This window comes from Micromys minutus, assembly GCF_963924665.1.
Source record: "Micromys minutus genome assembly, chromosome: 13".
Taxonomy (NCBI): domain Eukaryota; kingdom Metazoa; phylum Chordata; class Mammalia; order Rodentia; family Muridae; genus Micromys; species Micromys minutus.
The window spans coordinates 48,557,821-48,569,027 of record NC_137982.1 but is presented as its reverse complement, the minus strand read 5'-3'; the positions used below and the strand labels follow the sequence as shown (position 1 = coordinate 48,569,027).

Below are 11,207 nucleotides of genomic sequence, written 5' to 3'. Positions count from 1 at the left end.
CCCAAAATATTTATGCCATAGCACAGAATGAATCTCTAACAGTTGACAGAGCAAGGAAGTCAGCATAAGGCTTGTTGGATGGAAGGAAAATTAAATCTAACTAACTACACATACATTTAGTGTAGGTCCAAAAACCATATGAAACATCTGATAAGATGGCTTCTAGTGTTTCCTCCATTGTATACCCACAATGAAGAGTGGGCAAATTTTATCATTTTTGTCTTGCTATCTGAAACATAATCTAAGTTTGAACATTGTGACGTATGATAGCATAGCTTAGTAGAGCTTTGGCTGGCGGGAAAAGCCTAAGTTGTCACATAAATAAACTCAAGTCAAAGTGCATACATCACTTTGATTTACAAGTTTTTCTCAGACGATGTATGAAGGATGTGTGTGTGTGTGTGTGTGTTTGGGGGGAGGTGGTGTTGTAAACACATGTGACCTTTCTTTCACTACTTTGTTTTTATTGTTTAGAAAAACCAAGCCCACCAGAAAAGCTTGGAGTTACAAGTGTATCCAAGGACAGTGTCTCGCTGAGCTGGTTGAAGCCAGAACACGATGGTGGAAGCAGAATCCTACACTACGTTGTTGAAGCCCTAGAAAAAGGACAGAAAAACTGGGTTAAATGTGCTGTGGTGAAGACAACCCATCATGTTGTTTCCGGTCTGCGAGAGAGTCATGAGTACTTCTTCCGGGTCTTTGCAGAGAATCAAGCTGGTCTCAGTGACCCAAGGGAGCTCCTGCTTCCTGTCCTCATAAAGGATCAGCTAGGTACGACTAATTTTATGCATAAGCAAATTTTTGTTTTCTGCATTTAGGTAAGTTAATTCTTTTAGGCATTTTTTCAACCTTTATTTTTCATCTTTCTTTCTTTTTTTTTTTTTTTTTTCTTTTCAGAACCACCTGAAATTGATATGAAGAATTTCCCAAGTCACACTGTGTATGTAAGAGCTGGTTCCAATCTTAAAGTTGACATTCCGATTTCTGGAAGACCACTACCCAAAGTGACCTTATCAAGAGATGGTGTGCCACTGAAGGCCACCATGAGATTTAATACTGAGATTACCGCTGAGAACCTAACCATCAATCTTAAAGAAAGTGTTACCACTGACGCTGGAAGGTATGAGATCACTGCTGCCAACTCCAGTGGAACCACCAAAACTTTCATTAACATTATTGTGCTGGACAGACCGGGTCCCCCCACTGGCCCTGTAGCCATTAGTGATGTCACTGAAGAAAGTGTGACTCTCAAATGGGAGCCACCAAAGTACGATGGCGGAAGCCACGTTACCAACTATATTGTACTGAAGAGAGAAACAAGTACCGCGGTGTGGTCTGAAGTGTCTGCAACGGTAGCAAGAACCATGATTAAAGTCATGAAACTAACCACAGGAGAAGAGTACCAATTCCGCATCAAGGCAGAAAACCGCTTTGGCATCAGCGATCACATAGATTCAGCCTGTGTGGTTGTCAAACTTCCATACAGTAAGTTGTTGACCTTAGACGGCCCATATTGGTGCTTACTTATAAAGATGCGCTAAGTGCTTGTCTTAACCTTTGGGATTTCTCTCTTTCCTAGCAACGCCTGGACCACCATCTACACCCTGGGTATCTAACGTTACCCGAGAAAGCATCACTGTGGGTTGGCATGAACCGGTGTCCAATGGAGGTAGTGCAGTCATAGGCTACCACCTGGAAATGAAAGACAGAAATAGTATTTTGTGGCAAAAAGCCAACAAAATGATCATCCGTACAACTCACTTCAAAGTTACAACCATCAGCGCTGGACTTATTTATGAATTCAGGGTGTATGCGGAGAATGCCGCCGGCATTGGAAAACCCAGCCATTCCTCTGAACCAGTCTTGGCCATTGATGCCTGTGGTATGTTGTTGTTACGTACAGAGCAGTTCTGGCAACTGAAAAAAATGTAAAAGTTCATTTCCTCAAAGCAAAATGAATTGTCCTGAGTGCCTCTGATCTGTTTCCTCATTATTGCAGAACCCCCAAGAAATGTTCGGATTACTGATATTTCAAAGAACTCTGTCAACCTTTCATGGCAACAACCAGCTTTTGATGGAGGAAGCAAGATTACAGGCTACATTGTTGAGAGGCGAGACCTTCCAGATGGGAGATGGACCAAGGCCAGCTTTACCAACGTTATTGAGACTCAATTCACTGTCTCCGGATTGACTCAGAATTCCCAGTACGAATTCCGGGTCTTTGCTAGAAATGCTGTTGGTTCTGTCAGCAACCCGTCTGAGGTTGTAGGCCCCATCACATGCATTGACTCTTATGGTAAGCAGGGTTCAATGATTCCTTGAATGGCTTTTTTACGGGGTATTTTAATTAAATTGTGGGAGTAACTATTAACTAGCTGGAATATTTAGGAACCTGCCATTGATTGGATATGTTCCATGAATGCTCTTCTTCCCTGAATTCTCTCCCTTTCAACAGCACAGATTAATCCATTTTACAGAAGTAAGCCTAAGGCTTAGAGTATTATGTAAAGTCTCCCAAGGTCAGACGAATTATCAGTGCTAAGCAGGTGTCTTTGGTGCCCTCTCTATATCATTGTCAACTCAAAATGTGATTGGCCATTCTGTAAAATAAGTGGTGCTTGGCTAATAATGGTTTGGAAACGAGATTTTCATGGGAGTCAAGTACCCTGGGACACTTGTAATAGTAAGTCACCTCTGGACAGATGAAAAGTGTCTACTCCCATTGCTGTACTGGAAACCCAAGAGCTACCCTCTACCAGTCAGGTGTGCAGGTTCCCAGGGTCTGTTGCTCTGTAAAGCCAGCCAAACTTAGTTCTGCATCTCAACAGTTATAGGAAACCAGGCAGAACATCTGCCCTGTAAGTACAGAACTCAAGCGTCAAGAATCTGACATGAGCTGAACGTCTGGATAGTGGAAAGGAGAAGAAATGAATGGGAAGTGGTCAGAAGCAAAGGAAAGAGAGGCCAGAGTAAAAGAAAATGTGTGGAGATATCCCTTCAATAATGGTCTCATCCCTGATCCTGTTTTCATAGCTAAAACAAAATGCCTCCAGGTTAACGTACATTTAGGAAGAACTGACTTCCTCATGCAGTTAACTTAGTGATCCTGAAGCTGAGAGTCTGTTTGGTGTGTCTTCCCCATCTAAGATATAAAAGTGGCTTATAAAACCAAGTTTAAAGTGAAAAGGCTTAGACCTGCATAAAGTATATGCAACACGCATGCACACATGTCCCACAGTTAGCAAATGCTCGATTACCTATTTTGAAGTTCTGTAACATTTTTCATTTATCATCTTCCCAATACATCAACTGCTTTGTCTGTTTTCTTGCAGGTGGGCCTGTGATTGACTTGCCTCTAGAATATACGGAAGTTGTCAAATACAGAGCAGGTACATCTGTGAGGCTCAGAGCTGGCATTTCCGGCAAACCCGAGCCTACGATTGAGTGGTACAAAGATGATAAAGAATTGCAGACCAATGCATTGGTGTGTGTGGAAAATAGCACTGACCTCGCATCTATACTCATCAAAGACGCCAACCGCCTTAACAGTGGAAGCTATGAGTTAAAATTAAGGAATGCCATGGGCTCTGCCTCAGCCACTATCAGAATACAGATCCTTGGTAGGTGCTTAACATGGGCAGTGTCTTATTCTATTTACCTAGAGTATAGTAATTGAAAGTCACTCGGCCTTTTTAAAGGCCCTAACATTGTTTTCTTCCTTCACTGGTAGACAAACCAGGACCTCCAGGTGGACCGATTGAATTTAAGACTGTCACTGCAGAAAAAATAACTCTGCTCTGGAGGCCTCCGGCTGACGATGGTGGTGCAAAGATCACTCACTACATCGTGGAAAAACGTGAGACAAGCCGAGTTGTGTGGTCTATGGTGGCTGAAAATCTGGAAGAGTGCATCATCACAACCACCAAAATTATCAAAGGGAATGAGTACATCTTCCGAGTCCGGGCCGTGAATAAGTATGGAATTGGCGAGCCACTAGAATCTGAGCCAGTTGTAGCCAAGAATGCCTTTGGTGAGCTATAGCTTTATTACAAAACTAAAAGTAGTGAAAAACATATCCAGCAATATAAGCTATTCTAAAGTGATATTTTAGGTAATTCAAAGGTAAGAAAGTAGAACCTGTTGAATCTTTAAACTCTTCTATTCTTTCCTTTCTAAATAGTGACACCTGGGCCACCAAGCATCCCAGAGGTGACAAAGAGTACCAAGAATTCAATGACTGTTGTCTGGAACAGGCCAACTGTAGATGGCGGCAGTGAAATAAATGGTTATTTCCTTGAAAGACGAGACAAAAAGAGTCTTGCATGGCTTAAAGTACTAAAGGAGACTATTCGTGACACCAGACAAAAGGTGACAGGACTCACAGAAAACAGTGACTATCAGTATCGAGTCTGTGCTGTAAATGCTGCTGGAATGGGTCCATTCTCAGAACCATCCGACTTCTACAGGGCTGCTGACCCAATTGGTAAGCACTCATGCACACAGCACCTTCGCTGTCCTTTGTGTGACTGAATTGCTGATTATTCTGTAATTGCTGGTTTGTAAATGGCTATTCCAGATCCCCCGGGACCACCTGCCAAGATAAGAATTGCAGATTCAACTAAATCATCCATCACTCTTGGCTGGAGTAAACCTGTCTATGATGGGGGCAGTGATGTTACTGGATATGTTGTTGAGATGAGACAAGGAGACGAAGAAGAATGGACTATTGTCTCTACCAAGGGAGAGGTCAGAACTACAGAATATGTGGTATCTAACCTGAAACCTGGAGTCAATTACTATTTCCAAGTATCAGCAGTAAACTGTGCGGGTCAAGGAGAACCCATCACGATGATTGAACCTGTACAGGCTAAAGACATCCTTGGTATGTGCAACCAGTGTGACGATGCTCTGAGGTCTTATAACAGTTCTAGGCAAAGACTCGTTTTCTTTTAAAACTCACTGTCAATGTCCATTTTGTATCTACAGAGGAACCAGAAATCGACCTAGATGTGGCTCTCAGAACATCTATTATAGCTAAAGCCGGTGAAGATGTTCAACTACTGATTCCCTTTAAAGGCAGACCTCCGCCAACAGTCACCTGGAGGAAAGATGAGAAGAACCTTGGCAGTGATGCCAGATACAGCATCCAAAACACTGATTCTTCTTCCTTGCTTGTCATCCCCCAAGTTACTCGCAGTGACACAGGGAAATACATCCTGGCAATAGAAAACGGAGTTGGCCAACCAAAGTCTTCCACCGTGAGTGTTAAAGTGCTCGACACACCAGCCGCCTGCCAGAAGTTACAGGTGAAGCACGTTTCCCTGGGCACAGTCACACTGCTATGGGATCCTCCTCTCATCGATGGAGGGTCTCCGATCATCAACTATGTCATCGAAAAGAGAGATGCCACAAAGAGAACATGGTCCATTGTGTCACACAAGTGTTCCGGCACATCCTTTAAAGTAACAGATTTATCAGAGAAGACTCCATTCTTCTTCAGGGTTCTTGCAGAAAATGAAATTGGAATTGGTGAGCCTTGTGAGACCACAGAGCCTGTGAAGGCGGCCGAGGTGCCAGCACCTATCCGAGATCTCTCAATGAAAGATTCCACAAAGACATCTGTTGTCCTGATCTGGACCAAACCTGACTTTGACGGCGGGAGCATCATCACAGACTATCTTGTGGAACGGAAAGGCAAAGGTGAACAAGCATGGTCCCACGCCGGCATCAGCAAGACTTGTGAAATTGAGATTGGACAACTAAAAGAGCAGTCGGTCTTGGAATTCCGAGTGTCTGCTAGAAATGAGAAAGGACAGAGTGACCCTGTCACTATCGGGCCACTAACAGTGAAAGAGCTTGTAATTACACCTGAAGTTGACTTGTCAGAAATCCCTGGGGCACAAATATCCGTAAGAATTGGACATAATGTACACCTTGAATTACCTTATAAAGGAAAACCCAAGCCCTCCATCAGTTGGCTGAAAGATGGCTTGCCCCTGAAAGAAAGTGAATATGTTCGCTTTAGTAAAACAGAAAACAAAATCACCTTGAGTATTAAGAACGTGAAGAAGGAATATGGAGGGAAATATACTGTTATTCTGGATAATGCAGTATGTAGAAACTCATTCCCCATTACCATCATCACCCTCGGCCCACCGTCAAAGCCCAAAGGACCCATTCGATTTGATGAAATCAAGGCTGACAGTGCCATCATGTCATGGGACATACCTGAAGATGACGGAGGAGGAGAAATTACCTGTTACAGCATTGAGAAGCGGGAAGCTTCACAAACCAATTGGAAGATGGTGTGTTCGAGCGTTGCCAGAACAACTTTTAAAGTTTCCAATCTGGTCAAAGATTCCGAATACCAGTTTAGAGTTAGAGCAGAAAACAGATATGGAGTCAGTGAGCCACTTGTCTCAAATATTATTGTGGCAAAACACCAATTCAGGATCCCCGGTCCTCCGGGAAAGCCAGTCGTATACAATGTGACTTCAGACGGCATGTCGCTAATGTGGGACGCACCAGTTTATGATGGTGGTTCAGAAGTTACTGGATTCCATGTTGAAAAGAAAGAAAGAAACAGCATTCTTTGGCAAAGGGTTAACACATCGCCAATTTCTGGGAGAGAATACAGAGCTACCGGCTTAATAGAGGGGCTGGACTACCAATTCCGTGTATATGCTGAGAACTCTGCTGGCCTAAGCTCTCCTAGTGACCCAAGCAAGTTTACATTAGCTGTTTCCCCAGTAGGTAAGTGACTGTTACCCGCATATATTCAATCAAGCAACCACATACATTAACAATGAAAACACCAAACACGGCTTCTTGTCTAGAAGTCACCCTCTTGACTCTATCTTGGCTTTATCTTCTTGTCATTATAGATCCAGTCATGTAAAGCCAGAGGAATTGGTTTTGGAGGGGGTGTGGGTTGGTTTTGATTTGGGTTTTGGTTTTGGTATTGTCTGGGTAGCCCTGGATGTCCTGGAACTTACCTAGAAGAGGATGGCCTTGAACCCAGAGACCTTTCTGCCTCTGCTTCCCAAGTGCTAAGATTAAAGGTGTGAGATACCCGTACCCAGCCAGAGGAATGATTTTAACTCAGTCCAATAAAGTGATTTAGAATTCTTCAGTTCTCCAAAAGTTGAAGTTAGTATTACAAAATGAGCCTGGGAGGTTTATCCATTTTTTTTTTTTTTTTATTGATAACTAAAAGACGCTTACAGATAGATATAGCACTGATTTTAACTTTCCTAAAATTTTTCAGACCCACCTGGCACTCCTGACTACATTGATGTCACCCGGGAAACCATCACACTTAAATGGAACCCACCACTACGTGATGGGGGCAGTAAGATCGTGGCCTACAGCATTGAGAAACGGCAAGGAAGCGATCGCTGGGTGCGATGCAACTTCACTGATGTCAGTGAATGTCAGTACACAGTTACAGGACTTAGTCCTGGGGACCGATATGAGTTCAGAATCATTGCAAGAAATGCTGTTGGCACTATAAGCCCTCCCTCGCAGTCTTCTGGCCTCATTATGACAAGAGATGAAAACGGTAAGCATTTCTAACCAATTTCCATTGTGATAAAGGGTATTCACTGTTTTAAAAAAGCTTTTTAAATGGCTCTGGTCTATAAAAGGGGAAAGGGATCTTTATCTGTAGACTAGCTACAGCAGCCATGCGGATGAATTAAGTCCTTTTGTATCTCAATTCTGTTTGTTGTGTGTCTACTATTTTACCCCATTCCCATGTAAAGATCAAGCAAGTGGGAATGGTGCTTGGGTTTGTAGTTTTAGCCATTTACACTAATATACTAGGAATAGTTGTCTATCTGTATTAAATATACAACTAATATATATGTATATATATGACTATATTGTTTCATATGTATACATATGTTTCATATATAATACATATGAAACAATATAATCATTTCCTGCTCATATGAAGCTAATGGCTTCTCCTTGGAACTTGTTTAGATATGCAACACTATTGGGAAGTAAAGACTTGCAAATGTTGCAGTTCTCATTCCACAAAGGATGATACAAAGTAATCAGTCACAGGTCAGGAGTAACAAAGGGAATAATTCAGTGATGGATAAATGTTTAGTCCCATTGCATAAACTCAGTCACCAGTCCTACAGTCACATGGCCTTTGGTAGCATAGGAACAGTTGGTTGTCTCCCCAGACTTTATAGTATTGTCCTACAGAAAACTGTGTTTATGTATGTCTTTATAAAGCCAAATTAATAAAACTTTCTGATCTTTTACAGTTCCACCAACAGTAGAGTTTGGCCCTGAGTACTTCGACGGTCTGGTTATTAAGTCTGGAGACAGTCTCAGGATCAAAGCTTTGGTCCAAGGACGACCAGTCCCACGAGTAACTTGGTTCAAAGATGGAGTTGAAATTGAGAGGAGAATGAACATGGAGATAACGGATGTTCTCGGCTCTACCAGCCTCTTTGTCAGAGATGCAACCCGGGATCACCGTGGTGTTTATACCGTGGAAGCCAAAAATGTGTCTGGTTCCACAAAGGCAGAAATTACAGTGAAAGTACAAGGTATTTTAAAATGAAATCATTACGACTTATTAGACTTGGCTTAGGGATGTGGCTAATGATACTTTAATGGACAAAGAAAGAAAAGTAACTCTTCAAACGTTTTCTTACAGATACACCAGGGAAAGTAGTTGGGCCGATAAGATTCACTAATATCAGCGGTGAAAAGGTGACCCTCTGGTGGGATGCACCACTCAATGATGGCTGTGCTCCAGTCACACACTACATCATTGAAAAGCGAGAAACCAGCAGACTTGCTTGGGCATTAATTGAGGATCATTGTGAAGCCCACAGTTACACTGCCATTAAACTCATAACCGGCAATGAATATCAGTTCCGGGTTTCTGCAGTCAACAAGTTTGGTGTTGGCAGGCCACTTGAGTCTGACCCTGTGGTTGCTCAAATACAATACAGTAAGTTTCTAGTTCTACTGAGTGGTATCATGTCCTAAGCCTAAATTTCTAAGCAAATTAATCTAACTTATTCCCACCCCGCATCCCCCTTTCAATACAGCCGTTCCTGATGCGCCTGGAACTCCAGAACCTAGCAATGTAACAGGTAATAGCATTACCCTGACGTGGACAAGGCCAGAATCAGACGGTGGCAATGAGATTCAACACTACATCCTTGAAAGGAGAGAAAAGAAAAGCACGAGATGGGTAAAAGTCATCAGCAAACGACCAATCTCTGAGACAAGATTCAAAGTCACCGGTCTGGTAGAAGGCAACGAGTATGAATTCCATGTCATGGCTGAAAACGCTGCGGGTGTAGGACCAGCAAGTGGAATCTCAAGACTGATCAAATGTAGAGAGCCCGTTAACCCACCAAGTGCCCCCGCGGTAGTCAAAGTGACAGACACATCGAAGACAACTGTGAGCTTAGAATGGGCCAGGCCAGTCTTTGATGGCGGGATGGAAATAATTGGGTACGTAATAGAAATGTGCAAAGCTGACTTAGGGGACTGGCACAAAGTAAACACAGAACTGTGTGTGAAAACAAGATACACGGTCACTGATCTACAGGCCGGTGAAGAATACAAATTCCGAGTCAGTGCTGTCAATGGTGCTGGGAAAGGAGACAGCTGCGAGGTAACAGGCACAATAAAAGCGGTCGATCGATTATCAGCTCCCGAGTTAGACATTGATGCAAACTTCAAGCAGACTCACATTGTCAGAGCAGGAGCCAGCATCCGTCTCTTCATTGCCTATCAGGGTAGACCCACTCCTACAGCGGTATGGAGCAAGCCTGACTCTAATCTTAGCATCCGGGCTGATATCCACACCACAGACTCCTTCAGCACCCTCACTGTGGAAAACTGCAACAGAAACGATGCAGGGAAATACACACTCACCGTGGAAAACAACAGCGGTAGTAAATCGATAACCTTCACTGTGAAGGTGCTAGACTCTCCGGGACCACCAGGGCCAATTACCTTCAAAGATGTGACCCGGGGATCTGCCACCCTGATGTGGGATGCCCCTCTCCTTGATGGTGGTGCCCGGATCCATCATTACGTGATAGAGAAACGGGAAGCAAGCCGCCGAAGCTGGCAGGTTGTCAGTGAAAAGTGCACTCGCCAGATCCTCAAGGTGAGTGATCTGACAGAAGGTGTCCCGTACTATTTCCGTGTCTCTGCCGAAAACGAGTATGGTGTTGGTGAACCCTATGAAATGCCAGAACCCCTTGTAGCCACAGAACAGCCCGCTCCACCTAGAAGACTCGATGTCGTTGATACCAGCAAGTCCTCCGCGGTCCTAGCCTGGCTTAAGCCTGATCATGATGGAGGTAGCCGGATCACTAGCTACCTGCTGGAAATGAGACAAAAGGGATCTGACTTCTGGGTTGAAGCTGGTCACACCAAACAGCTGACGTTCACAGTGGAGCGCCTCGTCGAGAACACGGAGTATGAATTCCGGGTGAAAGCCAAGAACGATGCTGGCTACAGTGAACCCAGAGAGGCCTTCTCTTCTGTCATCATCAAGGAGCCTCAGATTGAGCCCACTGCTGACCTCACTGGAATCACCAATCAGCTCATAACTTGCAAAGCCGGAAGCACGTTTACCATTGACGTGCCAATCAGTGGCCGTCCTGCCCCCAAAGTAACATGGAAACTAGAGGAAATGAGACTCAAGGAGACAGATCGAATGAGCATCATGACAACGAAGGACCGGACCACCCTGACAGTAAAGGACAGCATGAGAGGTGACTCTGGCAGATACTTCCTGACCCTGGAAAACACCGCCGGTGTTAAAACATTTACTATCACAGTTGTGGTCATTGGAAGGCCAGGGCCAGTAACTGGTCCCATTGAGGTCTCATCTGTCTCGGCTGAATCATGTGTCCTATCATGGACTGAACCAAAAGATGACGGAGGCACTGAGATTACAAATTACATTGTTGAAAAGCGCGAGTCCGGTTCAACAGCCTGGCAGCTTGTCAATTCCAGTGTGAAGCGCACCCAGATTAAAGTCACCCACCTCACAAAATACAAAGAATACTGTTTCCGTGTCAGCTCAGAGAACAGATTCGGGGTCAGCAAGCCTCTGGAGACAGTGCCAATAGTTGCTGAACATCCATTTGGTAAGAAATATCAGTACCAAACTTGCAAGTCTGTTCTTATATAGCTTTTAAATTTCTACTGAA

General features: G+C 43.8%; 1 protein-coding gene across 4 annotated transcripts in view; it reads left to right on the top strand.

Moving 5' to 3' along the window:
* TTN (titin) overlaps nucleotides 1-11,207 on the top strand; it is a 266,446-nt gene that overhangs the window by 234,612 nt on the left and 20,627 nt on the right. For all 4 annotated transcript variants that reach the window (XM_080927461.1, XM_080927460.1, XM_080927459.1 and 1 more), the window contains 13 exons: nucleotides 475-771; nucleotides 898-1,485; nucleotides 1,580-1,882; nucleotides 2,000-2,296; nucleotides 3,333-3,620; nucleotides 3,731-4,030; nucleotides 4,181-4,483; nucleotides 4,577-4,882; nucleotides 4,987-6,753; nucleotides 7,268-7,561; nucleotides 8,280-8,567; nucleotides 8,678-8,977; nucleotides 9,078-11,144. In XM_080927461.1, coding sequence (XP_080783587.1) covers nucleotides 475-771; nucleotides 898-1,485; nucleotides 1,580-1,882; nucleotides 2,000-2,296; nucleotides 3,333-3,620; nucleotides 3,731-4,030; nucleotides 4,181-4,483; nucleotides 4,577-4,882; nucleotides 4,987-6,753; nucleotides 7,268-7,561; nucleotides 8,280-8,567; nucleotides 8,678-8,977; nucleotides 9,078-11,144 — 7,398 coding nt within the window. The remainder of the gene's footprint in view (nucleotides 1-474; nucleotides 772-897; nucleotides 1,486-1,579; nucleotides 1,883-1,999; nucleotides 2,297-3,332; nucleotides 3,621-3,730; nucleotides 4,031-4,180; nucleotides 4,484-4,576; nucleotides 4,883-4,986; nucleotides 6,754-7,267; nucleotides 7,562-8,279; nucleotides 8,568-8,677; nucleotides 8,978-9,077; nucleotides 11,145-11,207) is intronic.